Source organism: Cnephaeus nilssonii, assembly GCF_951640355.1.
Source record: "Cnephaeus nilssonii genome assembly, chromosome: 17".
Taxonomy (NCBI): Eukaryota; Metazoa; Chordata; class Mammalia; order Chiroptera; family Vespertilionidae; genus Cnephaeus; species Cnephaeus nilssonii.
In genome coordinates, this window is record NC_137088.1 from 6,665,459 (window position 1) to 6,687,304 (window position 21,846).

At 42.4% G+C, this 21,846-nt stretch overlaps 1 protein-coding gene across 1 annotated transcript in view; it reads right to left on the reverse strand.

The window, feature by feature from the left end:
• Positions 1–7,169: 7,169 nt before the first annotated feature.
• Positions 7,170–21,846, reverse strand: part of SCN11A (sodium voltage-gated channel alpha subunit 11) — a gene marked incomplete at its 5' end in the record, with an annotated part of 67,791 nt that continues 53,114 nt past the window's right edge. Inside the window, 4 exons of the mRNA XM_079794530.1 lie at positions 7,170–8,244; positions 10,857–11,127; positions 14,209–14,309; positions 20,518–20,659. Coding sequence (XP_079650656.1) covers positions 7,208–8,244; positions 10,857–11,127; positions 14,209–14,309; positions 20,518–20,659 — 1,551 coding nt within the window. The 3' untranslated portion in view covers positions 7,170–7,207. The remainder of the gene's footprint in view (positions 8,245–10,856; positions 11,128–14,208; positions 14,310–20,517; positions 20,660–21,846) is intronic.

Below are 21,846 nucleotides of genomic sequence, written 5' to 3' on the forward strand. Positions count from 1 at the left end.
ACACAGCCCACACAGGGGGGTGCACGTGGAGTGCCCAGCTTGGGTGACCTGGGAAGCTGCGTGACTGAGCCCTGCAGGACACCAGTTGCATAAGGCCATTCTACCAAGTCCAGGAGATGTAGCAGCTCTACTTAATACATAGAAACAAACACAGGGAAGCAGCCAAAATGAGGGGACAAAGAAACAGGTCCCAAATGAAAAAGCATGAGTAATCTCCAGAAAAAGAACTAAATTAAATGGAGACAAGCAAACTACCCGATACAGAGTTCTGTAAAAACAATGGTTATAAGGATGCTCAAGGAACTTGGTGAGGACTTCAACGGCATAAAAAAGGACATGAAAACACCAGTAATGAACCATCGGAAAGAGAAACGAAGAAAACAATCCCATTTATTATTGCAACAACAACAACAAAATAAGATACCTAGGAATAAACGTAACCAAGGAGGTAAAAGACCTGTGCTTGGAAAACTATAGGACATTGAAAAAAGGAATAGAGGAAGATACAAACAAGTGGAAGCATATACTGTATTCATGGATTGGAAGAATTAACATCACAAAAATGTCCATGCTACCCAACGCAATGTATAGATTTAACACAATCCCCATGAAAATACGAAAGGCATATTCCACAGATCTAGAACAAATATTCCAAAAATTTATTTGGAACCAGAAAAGACCCTGAATAGCCACAGCAGTGTTATTTACAATAGTTAATATCTGGAAACAGCCCAAGTGCCCATCAGTAGATGAGTGGATAAAAAAGCTATGGTACATTTACACCGTGGAATACTATGCAGCTGTAAAAAAGGAAGGCTATCTTACCCTTTGAGACAACGTGGATGGACCTGGAGATTATTAGGCTAAGTAAAATAAGCCAGACAGAGAAAGACAAATATCACATTATCTCACTTATATGTGGAATCTAATGAACAAAATAAACTGATGAACAAAATAGATCCAGAGACATGGAAACAGACTGACAAATCTCAGAGGGTGGAGGGGACGAGATTAACCAAAGAACTTATATGCATACTAGAGGCCCGGTGCACGAGATTCGTGCACTTGGGGGTGTCCCTCAGTCCAGCCTGCACCGCCCTCTTACAGTCCGGGAGCCATCAGTTGGACATCCTTAGTGCTGCTGTGGAGATGGGAGAGGCTCCCCCGCCACCGCCGCTGCGCTCACTAGCCATGAGCCCGGCCTCTGGCTAAGCGGAGCTCCCCCTGTGGGAGTTCACTGACCACCAGAGGGCAGCTCCTGCATTGAGCGTCTGCCCTCTGGTGGTCAGTGTGCATCATAGTGACCGGTCATTCTGCTATTCGATTTGCATATTATCCCTATATTATATAGGATATGCATAGCCCATGGACACAGGCAATAGTGAAGTGAAGGCCTGGGGTGAAGTGGGAGCCAGGTGGAGTGGGCAATGGTGGGGGGTGGGAATGGGGGATATCTGTAATACTCTCAACAATAAAAATCAATTAAAACAACTTTTAAAATGATAAAGAAGAAAATGTAGAGTATGTATTATGTACAATGGAGTATCTATGAAAAAGAAGATCCTGTCATTTGGGACAACATGGATAAACCTGGGGGACATTGTGCTAAGTGAAATAAGCCAGACACACAGAGACAAATACTGAGTGACCTCATGGATGTGTGGAATCGAAAGAAGTTGAAATCATGGAACCAGAGAGTAGAATGGCGGTTACCAGCAGCTAGGGGTGGGGGAGGGGATGGGAAAAATGGGGAGATGTTGGTCAAAGGTTACAAACGTTCTGGGGGTCTAATGTGCAGTACAGTGACCCTAGTTCCGTGGTCGGCAAACTGCGGCTCGCGAGCCACATGCGGCTCTTTGGCCCCTTGAGTGTGGCTCTTCCACAAAATACCATGGCCTGGGCGAGTCTATTTTGAAGAAATGGCGTTAGAAGAAGTTTAACCCTTTGCACTCGCTTGCTTTTTTCTCGATTCCTTTATTCTACTCGGGATTTAATTTTTTAAATACCCCAGATTTTACAAAGCGCGGCAGTAGAATAAAAAACTGGAGTTTCTTTTCATACAAACTTATTTATTTGCATTTTTTTATATTTCAAATTATTGATACATTCAAAGAGTAATTGTAATCTCTACATCCGAGTGCAAAAGGTTAAGTTTAAACAATTTGGCTCTCTAAAGAAATTTCAATTGTTGTACTGTTAATATTTGGCTCTGTGACCAATGAGTTTGCCGACCACTGCCCTAGTTAATACTGTATTGTATACTAGAAATTTGCGAAGAGAGTAGAGCTTAAGTTTTCTCAGCACACCAAAACCCAAACAAACTGTGAGACACGGTGGATATGTGGACTGACATGATTGCAGTAATTATTTCACAATGTATATGGACAGCAAACCATTACATGGCACACCCTATACATATACAACTTTTATTTGTCAATTATACCTCCATAAAGCTGGGGGAAAGTAGAGTATGAGCCATCAGTGTGACTTGGCTCCAGGAGTGATTTTAAAATATGGAAAGAGCTTAGAGGATGGGAAGGAGGAGGGGCTTGAAGCTGCGCGGGCACAGCAGACAGTGCTCTTAGTTAGACCGTGCTCATCCAGGGTGACTTGGTTTGGGGGACCGGTGGAGATGAAGGGAAACTAAATCAGCACCCCCATGATACCTCTTGGGACCACCTGCGTCAGACTAGCATGTTTGATGTCTACATGAATGGAAGTAGATTGTCTGAAAGGAGGGGTAGCCCCTCCAGCCCCCAGGGCACCAGGTGCCAGAGGAGCAGCATGCAGCAGAGTTTGCCTGGAGAAGGAGGGAGAGGATGGTCAAAGAACAGAAGCTACGTCAAACTGTTAGGGAGTTGAGTGCGTCTACAGAACAGATGTCAGATTTGGAGACAGAGCACAGCATGTCCCCATGCAGAGGATGTTTCCACAAAGTCAGAAGTTTGGGGAAATAAACGCATTACCTCCAGTGGAGGAGAAATGCGTGGCGAAGGGTTTGCAGAGATAACCAGGAAAACTCTGCACCCGCTCTCCAACCTCAGCTGCCTGTGAGCAGTGGGGTGCAGTGGTGCACAGCTTGAGCGCCGAAGCCAGACGACTTGAGTTCGAGTCTTGTCAGGGCCATGGGTTGGCTGTGTGGCCTTGGACAAGCCTCCGGTTCCCACTCCATGCCTCAGTGTTCTCATCAGAACAGTGGAGATTAAAAATAGTTGGTCTTTCTTTAATGGAGCTGTTGTGGAGATGAAAGAAGGCAATACCGGTAAAGTGGCTACCGAGCCCCGAGTAAGTGCTCAATAAATGTTAGCCCTTGCGTCCTCACGCCTCTTTGATTACTGCCTGTGCCGTGAGGGACAGGACTGCCCACTGAATGACCCTGGAGTGTCTACCTGGGTTGCCAGGCAACAAGCTATCTGGGACCAGTGGCTCCCCCTCCTTGAGCCAGAGGAGCTGTACAGGATTTCAACTTCCTTAAGGTCAGTGGTGGCTGGTAGCTGACATTCCAGGACAGCTCCCCGGGGGGGGGGGGGGGGGGGGGAGTCCTGTCAGGAGGGGGAGTCCTCCTGAGCCGGGTTGTTTATGAGGCAAGCTCCCATGCTGACTCAATAAGGAGGTAAAGGAAGAGAGGGGGAATTTTCCTGGAACATGACCATGCTGTGCCCAGGTTCCTTGCACGCTCCTTGGGGGGAAGGGATGAAAAGGGGGGACCCTGACCTCATCTTGTTGGCTGTGACTTTCTAGTGAAGCCCGCTCTGTGCCCACACTGCATGGTGTGGTGTTTACCTTCCCCCACCTCCCCACACCCGCTCCCAAACTGTCTCACTCCTCCTCATCTCTAGTCCCTGAGAGTGTGCCCCCCAGGCGAGCCCTCTGCCTCCTGCTAGGCCTGGCGATGCTTGCTCCTCCTTGGTTTTATCTGCTGCTGGGGGCTTCTGGTGTCCTGTCCATGCCTTGTCCTCGGGTTCCAGGCCTGGTTGGACACTGTCAGGTGGACCTGGCTTATTGACCATCTGTACGCCGTCAGCGGCTACAGACGTAAGCCGCGGGCCTTTTTTAATTAAATTCAAATTATCGTGGCAGTTAACTGGTTAGACCTTCAAAGTGAGTTAATTTTCCCTTAGCCATGAAAATGAAGGTTCCCCCTGGACTCCTACCCCCAGGCCAGTCATTGGGCACAAGCATCCTAGTCACAGCAGTGCCCCTGCCTCCCTCCTCACTCAGGCCTCTTCCCCACCAGGACCAGTGTTCTGGTCTCTCCTCTGCTCTGCCCTGGTACTCTGTCTTCCTGATTTTCCTCCCCCTCCCAACCACCGTCAGTGCCTCCCTGGTACCTCACTCTGTTGTAACTCCTCACCGGCTTTTCGGGCTCTCTGGCTAAGACTCAGCTGCTGCCGGTCCCCTGTCCACACTCGGCGGCTGCACTTCCTTCACTTTCTACACTCCCTCCACCCTGCACTGTCTCCTCCACTTCATACACGCCCCCGAGCCCCTCCCCATCACCGTTCCCCACATCTACTCAGCTCATCTCGATGCCCCTCTCTCTGGGGCCCCCATGAGCCTGCCTCCGTTCACACTCTCAGAGCAGAGGCCTGTCATACTGCATTGTATCATCACCCCATGAACACTTGTCTAAGTCCCCCCGTTAGCATGTATGCACTTGAGGTTAAGGGCCAGCGGTGAGGAGCACTTTACACAAGGTGGTACCACGTAAAGGTGGCCCTCGGCACGTCTGTTGATTGCATGAGCAGGGCTGATGTGCCTGGAGAAGAGCAGGCTCAGAGGAGAGGACTGGCTTCAGGGGCTGTAGGGGTTTGCAGGGAGGGCCCTGCAGGGCAGAGCTCAGCCCAGCCTCTCTGCCTCTGGGGGTATCCTGGGTCCCCGCACAGGGAGAGCTACCTTTGGGGAGTATGCGCTGTCTAGCACCCATCCAGGGTTTGGATAACTCAGCATTTCCTGCCCCCTGCACGGGCTCTTGGACCACCAGGCTCACACACATCTAGATGCTGTGCGGCTCTCAGAAAAGACCACGGTCGGGCGTTTGCTGCCCTCTAGTGAACGGAGCATGGCTCAGCCTCTCGCAAAAGCCAAGCAGATCCTGTGTTCTCCCCAGGAGCTGGCTCCAGGAATCCAGCCCTGGCCAAAGGCGACCATCTGGGGGTGAACATGTGTCTGTGGGAAGGGCCAACACTTCTGTGCAGAACAGATCATATCTAAGCCCCTAAATTGCTATCTGAATGGGCAAGACCGTATCGTCCCAGGTCCTCCCCTGCCTCCACCCAGGAGGTATCCCTGCTGGAGCGATGGCCAGCCATCTCTTTCAGATAACTTGGCAGAGATCTGTAAGACACCCAGAGTTCGTAATCCGCGGCAGCTTTTATGGAATACATAGGCCATCCCCAATGCTGCAGGCAGAACTGGCCACAACATTAGAACGGTGATTTCCACGGGCCCGTGGCCCTTCATGAGGGCCCTGTGGCCGCGCTTCTGGGACACCCCTCCCCCTTCCCAGCACGGCACAAAGGCTCAGGCTCCACCAGGCGAGTGACCACACACTCACCGGCTTATTGTGAGGGTCAAATGAGATTTACTCATGACAAATGCTTAGCCGGTGCCTGGTGCACAGCAACCACTAAGTAAAAATTAGATATTGACAATGATTAGATAATGCTATTATTCGTTTTGCCAACGCTCCAGAACACAAGGCTGCCTACAAAACTCAGGAAACCCAGGCCCTGGACAGGAATACACTGTGTCACGGTTAGATCTTGCACACGTTGAAAATGATCGCCCTTCACTGTGCCACAGCGTCCGGCACTGGCCTTCCCTCCAGGGGACATTCGGAGGCTCAACCCTCAGACCCCAGGCTGCTGGTAGAAACATCAGCTTCGCCAGGCTGGGTGAGGTACAGGGCTCCAGGGCTGTTTCTGCAGGGTTTCCCTCACACTTAGATGATCACAATGTAGGTTCTTTGCCCCCAGTCCAGTCTCTGGGGGCTGCCAGCATAATGTCTTGTTTGGCCTCAGGGTGTCTCCAGTTTTTAGGGAGGTCCTGAGCTAGCCCTGGGGCCAGGCCCTCTTGATAGGCCTGGGGTGTTCTCTGGGCTGCTTTTCAAGCAGACATCCAGCCAGAACTAAGTGTAGGGTCCATCAGGTGGCTATGGTCACCAGCTAACCACTCTGTCCCATGGCGCCTGCACCCTGAGGTCCAGGTGCTGCTGAGAGGGTGCTGTCTCCACTGAAGGGGCCCACTGCATATTTGCTACCAAAGTCACATGAGCCTTTCTCATTGGTTCCAGCCAGCGGTGTGCTGGAGCCAGCTCGGGCCGGCCTGTGAGACCGGATGCTGGACACTTCTTCCCAACGCCATCTGTAGAAACATGTCAGTAGCTTGAAATCAGCCAGGATGGAGGTATTCGCCACAGAGATCAGCAAATACTACAAATCCTGGCTTTTCTTTTTCCTGAAGAGCCAACTGTTACACCTTATCAGTATACCACTTGCTTTTCCACCTTTAATTCCAAGCAAAGCACCACATTTAAACCACTGCTTACACAACCACCAAACAATAGGCTTTTTAGTGTACTTTCTGAATAAAATGCAAAATGGAAAGCCTCATTTGTTTGTTTATTTATCCAAATATATATAACAGAGATTGTAGCTGGTGAAAATATGGTGGTAACTGACAAGTCAAGATCATGCTTTTGAGTTTGAAATAAACTCCAACTATCTAATGTTGGTAAAAATATGTGCAGTGAGCTATTTTTTTATTGGCAGGTTTTGAATTTTTACTGCTTAGCATGCAAAAGAGCTCTATGTGATAAGCCACATACTTGCATTGGGGAAAACATTAAACAAAGATATTAGATAATGTACCTCAAAACCTATGGAAAAACGATTAAAATTTTTAATGTTTTTTGTTTCTTTCTTATTCTTTTGTTTTGACATAATTCGCACTGTGTTTCAATCCTAACATTAGTGTGTCCTCTACAGGCCTGTCTGGTTAAGACAGTAGCAGTGGTTACAGTCAGGCAGCCTCATCTTACAGCACTGTAGAAACCATTTGAAGTGAACCCTGAAATAGCACTTCTTTTATCCAAGAAAATGGAATAACTAGTTCAACTGAGTCCACTGTTGGTTCACACACTGGGCTGTGGGTCCCCGGTGCTCAGAGGCTGTGAGGCTGTAAGGTAGGCATGGCGGTGAGGGGCTCAGTCACAGTGGACCTTGCCCTCGGCCACCCCGGAGCTGGACAAGTCTCCATTGCAGAGTGTCTGGAGCGGTGAACACAGCCTGTCTTCCAAGGCACACTTGTTCGTCTTCACCATCACTACGTACTTTCGAAAGGCCTTTTGGATGACAGCAGCACACCGCTCCTCTTCCGTCCTCTTGGTGGTGGTGACTATGGGTTCGTACAGCTTCTTCAGAGGGTTGGCTTCCATGAACTTCTCCTCCATCATCGCCTTCATGCCGTCCAGGCCCGTGGAGTCGCCGAGTACCCTCGTGGTGAAAGCGAAGAGAATGTCCAGGCAGTGGAGGCGATCTCCGCTTACCATGGGCAAGTCCATGACGAGGAACTGAAATTTATTTGGCTTTGCCACACGCAGAGGCTCGGGAAGGGCATCAGCAAAGTCAGAAAGGGCAGAATATTTGATAAACTGTGTGGCTTCTGGGTCAAACTTTTCCCAGACTTCGTAGAACATTTCAAAGTCATCTTCACCCAAAGGGTCCTCACTTTCTTCAGTGGCTGTATTGAAGTTTTCTAAAATCACAGCAATGTACATGTTGACAACAATGAGAAAGGAGATGATGATGTAACTGACAAAGTAGACGATGGCTATGGTACGGAGGTGACAGTTCTCTCCATTGGTTTTACATGAATCGTCCGATTTCAACATGGGGTTGAGGAGGGTGTCCCAACCTGCTGAGGTGGTTATTTGGAAGAGACAGAGCAAGCTGCCTGCAAAAGTTTGGAAGTTAAATATGTCATCAATCCCAGAGTCGTGCGCCACTTTACAGAAAGAGTTCATACCAAAAATGGCATAGATAAACATAACCAGAAAGAGGAGAAGACCGATGTTGAACAGGGAGGGAAGGGACATCATCAGAGCAAAAAGGAGGGTCCTGATTCCTCGTGCCGCCCGGACAAGCCGCAGGATCCTGCCGATCCGAGCCAAGCGGACAATTCTGAAGAGTGTGGGAGGGAAAGGAATGTGATCCTGGTGTTCTAAGGCAGAAATCATTGTGCCTGAGGAAGAGGAGAAGAGCCCGTCAATTTCTAGCAGGCCTCCGGTTTTAGACCAGACTGTCTCTCCTGCCTTGGAATCTTAGTGGGACTGACTTTTATCAATACCTTTTAATTTATGCACAAAATTAAGAATTTTCTTTACCCATATAAGGGGAAATATCTATCTGTACCTTAACTTGGAAAACAATTTCCAAGGGCCGTACAGTTTTAGGTGGGACCTAAAGACCCAAGGAAAGAAAAGAAAATGTAGCTTATGAAAGGCTATTTTGTGAGTTTCTCTCATGAACTTGAAATACATTATCTATGTTGGGCATTTAAAGTCACTCGTGGGGTAATAATATAATAGTTTTCCACGTTTATTGGATGTATAGAGTGGAAAATAGATGAACTATAGATGGAGTCTTTTAGATTAGAGTACAAAGAGAAATTTCTGCTAATGAAGGTTGGCTTGAGGCTGAGTTTCAGTGGAAATTGTGGAAAACCTAACCTCAAAGTTCCATAAAGTAACAGGTTCTTATTTGTATAGAGGAATTTGAACACAACTTGTCAGGAGATGGTAGTGTTAGGATGCTCATCTTTGGGCTAAAGCTGTCATGGATCTCTCATATATTTGTTAATATGTTAATTCTAAGGACTCCTGAGTCCAAATTCAAAAAATTTCAGGGACTAAATTAGAGATACTTTCTCTGTTGTGGTAGACACCTCAGAAATGGCATCTCAAGCAGAGGTTTCTGAAAACTGCCTAATAATTGGCCTAAAATGTCACTCTCTTCTCTCACTGCCTACTCTGTGGGCGAGTGAGACAAAGATTTAAAACAACTCACATTTTGGCCCCGATATTATAGAATGGTTGGAATGTGTAGACATGGCCTTGCTCTGGTGGTCCTCTAAGGTCCTTCAGGGTGATGGGCAGCCAAAACTATCTGCCATCGCCTAATGACTAATAAGAACTAATTGATGACATATTTCACTGCCCAATTGTGCCAAGAAGTTTAATTCACATGTTAGTTGGGCAGTCAACCCTGGTGAGATGTAGAATTCATTAAGTACCAATTTAGCAACCACTGGAGGAGGTCCATCCTTTACGACCCACCCCCTCCAGGAATAGTTCTTTTAAGTAATCAAGTCCACAGTAATCTGTCCCATCTCTGAGATCAATCGTCTGTGTACCATGTACTTTGGTGTTCAATTAATTTCCCTGTTTCTGACTCTTTAAGATGAGTAGGTCTTAACAACTGGATTGTTAACTCCTAAAGAGGGACTCACTGTGGCTCAATCTCCTTGTATATTTCTCTAAAAGCTTAGGGAAGAGCTTGAGAAAGTGTAGCGGCTAAGAGTTGAATGGCAGACCTACTGGCAAAGGAATAAAAAAATGCTGCCTTTGGTGAGCAGGATTTGGCTCAATGTGCATATTTGCTCAACCACTGGAGCCAAATGTTATCCAGTGCTATGCAGTTTAACTGCAATTGCCTAATATTTATTTAAGGGACAGAAGTCAGAAATGTTTCTACAAACTGTACGATGCCTGGCACCGCCTGGAAGGAGTTCAATGGAGAGTGGAGTGGACGAGCTGCTCTCTGCATAGTGGAGAAAGGGCTCTGTAAGCTACAAGAGGGCTGCCCCAGAATCGTCCAACCACCACTTTCTAACACAGTTGCCTCTGTCAGTTTCACCAGAATTTATGATTGGAATTGACTAATAAAAATTAAGGATCTATTTAACTGTAAGCACATGGATCTATTGGTGAACTTTATCTACATGGCTTAGAAGCCAGAATAGCCTATGAACTTGCCCTCTGAAAAACGACATTGCTGCAGTGATAGGAACCAAAATATTTTCATCCAAAATATCTGTTTAATGCATCCTTTCTGAAATATCACAAAAGCTTCCACCTGTGAAATCAGTTGTTATTACTTCCACTGCTTTTTTAACTATAAGAAAGGCCCCTGGGCAATTTTACACAATTATAAAAAGTCAAATTACTGATTTAGTTAAAAGCAGACTTCAAAAACTCAGAGTAAACTCGATGGTTAAGCATGAATAATAAAGGTATATGGCCAATAACCCTCCCCCCACCCCATTCTTCTTTCATAAATCTTATAGTTAATTCTGCCTACGGTTAGGGAAAATATACTGATTATAAAGTGAGCCTAGCTGGTGAATGGGGTCCAAACAGTAGAGATAAGCATAGTTCATGGATTTTGAACTAAAGAAAAATATGGAAACTAAATGCCAAATCCTTAAAATTATAAAATGTTCATTAGGGCTTATAGTTTCACAGGGAAGATAGAACTCTGACTCAGTTACCAAGATTAACCAGGTAACCCCACAAAGACTTTTAAGTCACCTTAATTTTGCCTATCTCCATTGACTAAATGACCCACATTATTATTTAACTCTCTACTCCAATTGGGTAGACAGTTGAGGGAATGGAAATTACTCTATCACCTAGCAACTTTCCAGTAAAGAATGGCATTAGCACACCTGTTTTCAGAAATCACATTAAGCCTCATTTGTTGCTTTATGGATAGTTTGGATATACTTCCAAATAATAATACAAATTTACTCCTGGCTCTCAGATTAACACCCCTCTGGCTGCTGATTTTACTTACTAACAATAGAAACGACCACGATCAAACAATCAAACAAATTCCAGCCATTGGTGAAGTAGTATTGCCTCAAAGCAAAGATTTTGATGAGACACTCAATTGTGAAGATGACCACAAAGGCCAGGTTGAGACGCTCAAGGATGGAACTCATGGATTTAGACTGGCCATGTGACTCAGCCATCATGCAAACCATGTTGAGGAGAATGAAGATGATGATGAAGACATCAAAGAGCTGGTTTGTGACCAGGTCAAATACGAGACCCTGGCATTTGTTCTGAGAGAGAAAAAGAAAGGAATCATAGATCACTTTGAGTTGTAAGGATGAAATAACAAATAACAAAGGCATATACAACAGAATGTATTCTCTCTTACAATTAAAGCAGCTTCTTGGAAAATGCACAAACTCTTTTTAAAGAGCAAAAAATTCTTTATAATATTTTCATTTCTTTAAATTAAATTAAATAATTTTTTTTAAGCTTTAGGCTTATAGCTTTAATTTTAGCTTAAAACAAAAAAGTATAACTAAATAAAATTCTTAGTAACAACATAATTTTGATGTGATGGAGGATGTTTTGCAAAAACAAAACAGCTCATGTTGGATTTAATAATAAAAAGATAAACTTTGGTCTCTATGTTTCATCTGTTTCTATATTTTGATTTCAATACTATTAATGCAGAGAATACCCGCTCACATAATTATGTTGGACAAAATGGAATTATCACCTCCAAGGCTCCACTTGTCTGTTCAGAATAATCAAACCTTACACTTAACCAAAACTACATTCAAGCAATTCTTAGACGCCAAGTTTCTAATTTTTGTTCCACCTGCGGATAAGGGTAGGTAAATAGGATTCTGATCCAATGATTACTAAACAAGGAAACAGAAAAGTTGGGTACTTGATGTTATTACCAATAGTGAACTTGTATACTGGTTTGTACATAGATGGCCTAGACGCTGCATCTGTGACATTGCAACTTCTGTCCGGCTGTGTGATGCATTGCTAGCTCCATATCCTTCATGAAATAGACTGGTAAATACGGGGAAACATACTGTGTCTCATGAGTAGAGTTAATTCCAAATCTGGGACCAACTGGTGTTGAGTCAGTGGTTGTATAGCACAGACATGTAAGTAAAAATTACCTGTGTCTTTTGTGTTGGCTCAAGTTCAGGTAAAAATTTCAAAGTGAAATTAGTGCTAATAGGTGAGATTAGTACTGAAAAGCTAGATTTAGGGAAGTTGACACCTACTGTTGACAGATTTAATCTCCCCAAATATAATTTCATCATTAACTCCTTGGTCAAAAATTCTTCATTATATAAACTCTAGACAGTTAGCCCTGCCATTCACAGACATTTTTAGTGCAACACAAATAATCCTAGTGGGATGGGCTGTGTGCATGTGCCCTAAAACATTCTTTCATTCAAAAACATATACACAAAGTTAAAAATGGAACTCCCATTTGACCCAGTGATCCCACTTCTAGGACTATATCCCAAGAAACCAGAAACACCAATCAGAAAGGATATATGTACCCCTATGTTCATAGCAGCACAATTTACAATAGCTAAGATTTGGAAACAGCCTAAGTGCCCATCAGCAGATGAGGGGATTAAAAAACTGTGGTACATCTACACAATGGAACACTGTGCCGCTATAAAAAAGAAGGAACTTTTATCATTTGCAACAGCATGGATGGAACTGGAGAGCATTGTGCTAAGCGAAATAAGCCAGTTGGAGAAAGATAATTATCACATGATCTTACTCATATGTGGGATATAATTATCAACATAATTTGATGAAAAAGAATCGATCCAGAGACAAATGGCAGGTGCAGGGGGGCATTAGAGAGCAACCGAAAGACTTATATGCATGCATATTAGCATAACCAATGGACACAGACACTAGAGCAGTGAGGGGTTGCCCAGGGTGGGAATGGCTGGGGGGGGGGGGGGTGTGTCAATTGGGGGAAAAGGAGACATATGTAAAACTTTAGACAATTAAATAAATAAATAAATACATACATACATACATACATAAAAACACATGATCTGAAAAGCAAAAACAAACAAATAAACAACAACAAAAAAAATATATAGAGGACACATTTGATGCCAGGCTCTATTTTGCATGCTGGGAACAGCAGTAAATTTAACACACTTTGGGGTCTATGTTCAAATGAAAATCTCAAAATCCTCCATACACTTCAGTTCTCAAGCCCTTCTTCCATTCTGCTGCCCCCACTGACCCTCTCCACCTTAAAAGTCTTCAAACTCACTTGTCAGAGCTACCAACGGTGCTTGTTGTATTACTTTATAATTGAATGCTCTCAAATCCCAGCCCTTCAATTAGACTGTGAGCACTGAGCAGCCCTTTCATACCAGTTACAGCAGGATCAGCAAACTACGCCCATAGACCAAATCTGGCCCACCGCCTGTTTTTATATAACTTGGGAGCTCAGAATGGACTTTATGTTTTTAAATGTTTGAGAAAAACCTCGAAAGAAGAATAACGTTTTGACATATGAAACATATATGAAACCCAAACGTCAGTGTCTCTACATCCAGGTGTACTGGAATACAGTCATGCACGTATGTTCTGTGTCATCTGTGGCTGCTTTTCTGGCACAATGGCAGAGAGAGCAGTAGCAGCCGAGACCATAAGGCCTGCAAAGCCAAAAATATTTACTGCCTGACCTTTTACAGGAAATGTTTGCCAGTGCCTGACACAGAAAGTTTATCATAAACATTTGTGAAGTGAAAGTGAGTATGCATGGCCTCAACTTCACAGCTGAAAAAGTTGACAAAATGTATTATAAATACAGTTTAAACTGATCGAGATGAAATTAAAATGGTCTGCTAACAGACACAGACAACAGTGTGGTGACAGCCAGAGGGAAAGGGAGGTGGTGAGGTGGAGGTGGGCACAGGCGGTGAGGAGACGGAGACGGAAGGAGGCTTTGCTTGGGGGGATGGGTGCATGATGCAGTGTGCAGATGATGTTTTGTTGAGTTGTACACTCAAAGCCTGGGTGGTTTTGTGAACCAATGTTACCCCAATAAATTCAATGGGGAAAAAAAAGTCTGCTAACTTCTCGTCATTGCAATGAGTATATACTAAGCACCTGTTGTGTGCTCACTAAAAAGCAAGTTAAAGTTGTTACCCAGACTCTTACTATTGAATATGAGTGTCTAATTTTCCTAAGGACTTAAAACATACACCTGTGCATCTGGGTTTTTATTGTTCTTGGAAAAAGTCTGTAAACTTTAAAAATTAAAGAAGAGCAGCAGTGTTGACATCTGAGTTCCTCATAACCACGTAATGAGCTATGTATTTAGAATCAATTACTTCTCTTACCAGAGGCCTTGGAATGGGCTTTTGAGGTTTTTTGGATCCTAACTTTTTCATTGCATTATAGTATTTCTTCTGTTCTTCTGTCATAAAAATGTCTTGGCCACCTAAGTATATGAAGAAGAGGAGAGTTAATATTATTAACAGTTTTAGGAACAGGTTCTGAATTGTCAGAAATAAAGTTATATTCCACTTCTGTCATTAATTCCTAAAATTTCAATGGGAAGCAAAAGAGGCTGGACTCTAGGGGAGGGCTGAAAGGAAACCGGGTTTAAATTAAGGAATAGGGGAGAAATTTTACTTTTATCAAGTATATATCATTTTTTAGAATATAAACAAAGATAACAAATTATTTGCAAACATCTACAGAACCTTTACAAAACTGGAAATATTTCAGGTTGCATAAATCAAACAACAGTGCAACAAAAATATAAATGAGTGACACAATTTAAACAAAAAATCCCACTCAGTGGCAATTAAAATTCTCTTAAATGAATGAATATATAACTCACTACTAATAAAATTTCACAGAATCTGTCCAGAGCCATTTTCAGAAATAAAAATTAGACAGCTTTAAGGGTTTTCACTACTGAGTAAGAAAGAATAGAAAAATGAACTAGATTTTTCATTTCTGAAAGTTTTAGGGGACTTTAAGTAAAATATCTAGACATCCTGGATAAAACAGAAGAGAATTCCTTTAAATTGTATAGCTGAACAATCCAATTTTCCTTACCAAAGTAAGGAAAATCTCTAGGGCCTAAAAATCAAGAGAGATTTTTAAAAAATAAGACAGAGTAGTAAGTTAGTTCTAAAGCCACAGTTGGTCTAGGAGCATTTTCTAATCTCTGTAAAATCTAGAATCTTGAGCTTTAAAAACCACAAGGGGTCTTGGGAGAAAAGGCAGTGGGCTTCTGCTGAAGTCCTGTGTGAATCTGAACTTTCCAAGTGCTGCCAATGAAAAGGTGAAGATGACAGAATTTGTTGGCAATGAAAGACAACTAGGAAGCTGTCTCAGTGTGCACTGTGGGTAAAAACCCAATCTTCCCTGATAATTTGTGAACCCAGGCCAGCCTTGAGGTGGGTATGGGATTTGAATTTACACCACCAGTATGGACCAAAAATATACAGCCCTAGGACAGCCTTTTCAAAGACTGGGGAAACTAGCACTGGGAAAATGGATATCTGCATGCAAAAGAATAAATGTGAATCCTTACCTGACACCATATATAAAAATTAACTCAAAATGGATCAAAGACATAAATATAAAATCTAAAACAGCAAAACTCTAAGAAGAAAATAAGACAAAAGCTTCATCACATTGGATTTGGCAATAATTTCTTTAGTATGACACCGAAGGCAGAAGAAAAAATAAATTAAACTTCATAAAAATTTAGTGCATTATCAAAGGACACTTAGGTTGTTTCCATGTCTTAGCCAGCATGAATAATGCTGCAATGAACAAAGATACATATATCTTTGTGAATAAATGTTTTCAAATTTTTTGGGTAGATACCCAGAAGAGGGATTGCTGGGTCATATGGTGCTCTATTCTTAATTTTTTGAGGAACCTCCATGCTGTTTTCCATAGTGCTGTACCAATTTACATTCCTTTGATGGATGATTGGATAAAGATGTTATACATATATACAATGGAATACTACTCAGCCATACAAAAAGATGAAATACTGCCATTTCCAACAACATGGATGGATCTTGAGAATATCATGCTAAGTGAAATAAGTCAGATGGAAAAAGTCAAGAACCATATGACTTCACTCACATCTATATATCTATATATATCTATATATCTATATATCTACATATCTATATATCTATATCTATATCTATATCTATATCTATATCTATATCTATATCTATATCTATATATAAAGAGCCAGGGTCTGTAATGACCGAAGACTCGACCGAACACCAGAAGTCAGCACTGACTGCCACACTGCGGGCGCCTCAGCAACCCAGCACTGACTGCCAAGAGGGCTGTGATCAGACCCGGACAGAGGCCGGGAGAGAGAATCAGGCTCTGATCGCAGCCCCTGTGACAGTCAGTGCTGGGTCGGCATGGCGGAAGTCAGTCCTGCAGTCAGTGAACATAGGGTCAATTAATATCTCTTTGAGAGGAGTTGGGAACATAAAGTACAGTGTAGAGCAATTACTTATATTATTTCACATAAAACTCTTTTCAACTAAGATATTTTCCTTCATTTAAAATGTATCTTTATTGTTCAAAGTATTACAGATATCCCTTTGTTTTTGGGGGGGTTTCCCATTGATCTCCTCCACCCTGCACCCACCCCTTCCAGGCCTTCAACAGATTATTGTCTGTGTCCATGGGCTATTCCTATCTAATACATAAAAATCTAGAAAGATTTAGAGAGGATAAAATAAAAGATATGCCAGGTAAACATTGAACAGAAGAGCTGAAGTTGCTGTATGAATACTGGATATAGGCTTAAAGCCAAATTACAACTCATGAGATAAAGTTAGTCATTGTAACATAACAAAAGGTTCCTTTCACTAAAGAGATAAGATGGTTCCCAATACTTATACACATAATAGAACAGTGTGGGGGTTCAGAATGAGCCTCACCAAGATGTGTCTCAGTGGTATGCAGATTTTTGAGCTAAGGGCAATTTTAGCTTCAGGCTCAAGTGAAAATTCTGCCCCTTCCTTTAACTACCTAAAAAAAAATGAATTAGAGGCCTTGCCCATAATAAGACATTATCCTATATAATAAAAGGCTAATATGCAAATCAATCAAAAAGCAGAATGATCGGTTGCTATGACACGCACTGACCACCAGGGGGCAGATGCTCAATGCAAGAGCTGCCCCTGGTGGTCAGTGTGCTCCCACAGGGAGAGCGCCACTCAGCCCGAAGCTGGGTTCATGGCTGGCTAGCGCAGCAGCAGTGGTGGGAGCCTTTCCCGCCTCTGCTCCTATAGGGAGCAGGCCTAAGCCATCAGTCAGACATCCCCTGAGGGCTCCCAGACTGGAGAGGGTGCAGTCCGGGCTGAGGGACACCCCCCCTCCAAGTGCACAAATTTCATGCACTGGGCCTCTAGTGTAAATATAAAACAGAAAGCAACAAATGAACAAATAAGACAAATAAACAAACAAAATGAACTCAAGAACATAATGCTAAATGAAATAAGCCAGTCACGAAAAGACAAATACTGTAAGATTTCACTTATATGAGATACTTAGAGTAGTCAAAGTCATAGAGACAGAAAGTAGAAGGGTGGTTGCCAGGGGCTGGGGAAAGAAGAATGGGAGTTATTGTTTGATGGATACAGAGTTTCAGTTTTACAAGATGAAAAGAGTTGTTGAGATAGACAGTGGTGATGAATGTATTTAATACCACTGAACTGTCTGATAAAAATGGTTAAGATGGTAAATTTTGTGCTATGTGTATTGTACCAAAGTAAAAATAAAATAAAAATAGAGCCCTAGAAATTAATCAGGTTGTTTCAGGGTGCCTGGCAGACACAAGTGTCTTCAGTAATCATATGCATCATGGTAGTATTAACACTGTTTTTCTGAGCCTGTCCTAAGTGTGTGTTGTGGGATAAAGAAAATAAGTAAGTATGGAAAATGGTACTGCTATCATCTCCTGTGCCCATGAGAACCAGGTTTCTCAGTGTAAAGGAGAGGAGATACAGATTTATCGGTTAAATGAAAACCTCCTGAATTTGAATGATCAGTATTCATATTTCCACATATATCTCCCAGGAGTCTTAAATGTGAAGTAGCTCTGTCCACTGAAAAAGCCTCGAAACAATGACAGTGAGCATTCCAAACTGCGGTCTTGGAACTCCACGTCACACAACAAACCCAGCACTCCTTAGAGAACGGCTGATTCCAGATCTGGGACAGGGAGGGTCTGACTAGGCCGGGCACATCTCATCATTCCAGAGAGCAAGGAAGCTGTCAAATGGGAGGCCCTTATTTGAATCCTGATTTGAAAAGAAACTAACTTTAATACACATGAATTAATCAATGAAAGAACAAATAAGTATTTTAAGAAAATGAAAGACGGGAGGAAATTTGAACATGGACTGGGTATTTGACAAATTTAAAGAATTCATATTCATCTTTTTAGGTGAGATAACTGATTTGTGGTTATGCTTAAAAAGAGCTATGTTCTCAAAATCTGTGGATGAAATGTCTGATTAGTTCTACAAAAAAAAAAACACAAAAAAAAACCTGGTGGCAGGTTTGGGTGAGGCCAGATAGCATAAGGATGTTCTTAAATCAATAAATATTGTGATGGGTGATAGGTAGTTTGGGTTCATTTTAGTATACTCTTGTGCGTTGTTTGAAATTTTCTGTAATAAAAGTAAAACAAAACAAAATTGCTATAGACTAATCAGAATAGTGATTTCAAATGTAAGCTGAAACCTAAAATCATAAGGCCTGACACCCAAATTGCAGGTATTGATTGCAATCAAGCTGCATATTGCAGAGGTGACTCCATATAGCACACTCCCGAGTAACAGCAGTGACTAATAGTTGCATAAGGGTAGTGACTGGCTCTCCCTGCAGATACTAGGAGGGCTCATCAGTATCAAGGTATATTCTAGATGGGTTAAAAGAGTTCAACAGAAAAATAAAAAAGAGCCCCCCAAAACTGGGAAACCCAAAGTGAATAATATTTAGTTACCTGTTTTCAGAATTCAGAAATGCAAAAGAAGAAGTCAAAAAGGTCAAGACTGGGAGTTTGACTCCATGAATATGCTAAATGTCTGTAAGTCAAAAAGGTCACTACAAAAATACAAGAAGCAAGTCACAAAGTGAACTCACTATATAAAAATATAAAAAAAGATGACAATCTCAATTTTAAAAAGAGACAAAGGCTAAAAACATAATTCTTAAGAGAAAAATACTTATGGCCACCATCCTGTGAAACCATACATAACCTCACAAATGATCACGTAAATGAATATAAAGCAATGAGATAACACTGTTATCCATCAAGCTAGAAAAGATTTTTTAAAAATTATAAAAACCAGAGTGATAAGAAAAGAACAAAGCAGCATTTTCATATCTTGCAAAAGGAGCATACCCAGCACTATTTCTGAAAGATTATTTGATAGTATATCTTTAATGCCTTAAATTTAAGAACTTATCCTGAGGAATAATCAGATACACAGAGAGAAGTTCAAGAATGTTTGTGACAGTTTTAGAAGAGCAAGAAATTTAGAACTGAACTAAATGTCTAGGAAAGGGGAGAAGTTGATTTCATGATATGGACTCATGACTAATGGGAAGGAGGGGGGGGGCTACAAAATTTAAAATATCATGCAATCTCAACTGTGTAAAAGGAATACATATTTAGTTGGGAAGTAACTGGGAGGGATTGTACCAAAGAGATGAGGCTTAATCCAAAATGGCTATCATTTGGTGGTCACCTTATGGATGATTTAAATTTTCTCTTATTTTCCACATTTACTATGAACAGTAAAATCAGAAGAAAAAAAAACCTTGTTTATTACAATGCATGGGGAATTTCCCTAAAACAATCTGCCTCTTCCCCAACCATCTTCTTTTCCAGTTGTTCCAATGAATCTGCTGAGTTTGGGTGTTGGGAGCCAGGACACAGTTTGCTATAGGGGAGAGTATTCTTTCTTTCTCTCTTTCTTTCCTTCCTCCCTCTCTCCTTCCCTCCCTCCCTCCCTTCCTTCCTATTTATTTTTATTGATTTCAGAGAGGAAGTGAGAGGGAGAGATAGAAACATCAATGAGACAATCACTGATTGGCTGCCTCCTGCATGCCCCCTACTGGGGATTGAGCCCACAAGCCAGGTATGTGCCCTTGACCAGAATTGAACCTGGGACCCTTCAGTCCCCAGGCTGACACTCTGTCCACTAAGCCAAACCAGCTAGGGCTTTTTAAAATTACTTATTTACTTTATCTATCTATCTATCTATCTATCTATCTATCTATTTATTTTTATAGAGAGTATTCTTTCTATTCTGGGTAACAAGTTACACTTGAAAGATTACTAAAATATCACTGTAGTGTCATAAATACTGATTCTGGTAGTTGCCTTTTTATTGGGGTTCAACAATGTCCTTTGTGTTAAAGAGTAGAATGGAGAGATAAAACAATGGTTTAATAAAACCTAGCTGTTTTTAGTCCCTTTTCAGCCACATCTTCAAGCTTCGTCTCCAGGTGGCCCCCTCTTTGTTCTCATGCTGATGATAAAGGCTACTTTGCACAACATTCTAGACCAGAATTATGTTTCACTCAAGTGCTTTGGAGAAGAGAAGTAAAATACCAAACCAGGACAACCCCGATACTTATCTTTTTCTGCTGATGGTTGAAGTTATCAATTATAACACCAATAAAGAGATTCAGAGTGAAGAATGAGCCAAAGATGATAAAAAATACAAAGTAAAGGTACATGTATTTGTTCGTCTCAAATTCTGGCTGCTCTTCCTTCTAGGAATTTTTTTAATGAGAGAAGAAAATAATTACTGGAGAGAAATATAAGCTATATTAAACACCTCATCTAGAAGACCAAGTATTTCTCAGCAGCAGCATTAACTCCTCAGCCCACTCCAGACAGCCATGGCGCCTGCAGAAAGCCCCTCAGTTTCCCCTAGCTCAGGGTACCATGCAGTGGGAGGGAGCCAGACTGGAGGTGAGACTATCAGAGGCAGACTAACTGCCAACTCCTGTTGAACAATTACATCCTTCATACAGAGCCCACATCGGATTTAGTTTATGCTTATGTCCTGTCACTCTTGAATCCCTGATGCCTAGCATACCTTGTGACATGTAGCATATCATGAATGAATGAATGAATGAATGAATGAATGAATGATCAAGCTCCAGAATGGACACAAATTAATTAAAACCAAGCTCCCCAGCTCAAAATGTGACTCAAAGCATCGGACGCTGGGGATAGAGAGAGGCCTCTCAAACTTTTTTCAGTTCTCATGCGACTTAGACATGGGGTTGACAGCCATGGGTTTGCCATGGTGGGCCTCATAGTAAGGAATGGAGTAGACTGCTGGACCAGGAGACCATGTGGGGAACATGGCAGCAAGTCAGTATTTGAGACCAGGAAGAGCTGAGGGGGTAGAAATGCCCATTGTTTAACCACTTGTAATTTTAATATTTGAGACTAGCTGGATGCTCCACAACTACACAGAGAATGGCCATGATGATAAAAGCCAGCACACATCAACTAGAATGTCCCAGGACCAGCATCAGGACAGGTACCCCTCCACATACTTCCACCCACATATGTGAGCCACACAACTTTTCTATTATGCATCTGCATAAGATTTCCTCCCCATCCCCAAGCTCCACCTCAAGGCAGATGGATGCTCACAGTAAACTAGGAAGGCCATATACTCAGACCAAAAAAAATAAGCACATTAATATTTCTAAATATTTCCTTGGTTATAAATTGCCTCTACCACTCTTCTCACTACTCATAGCACTTCTATTGCTACTACCAGCTCACATGTACTGAACACCTACTATGTGCCAGACATCAACTCTAAAGACTCTCAAATGGAACATCAGACACATATGTTTGTGATGATAGGAAAAAACAAACAATGCTGATTCCTTTCTTGATTCAACCATCTGTTCAAAGCATGACTTTGGACAACACT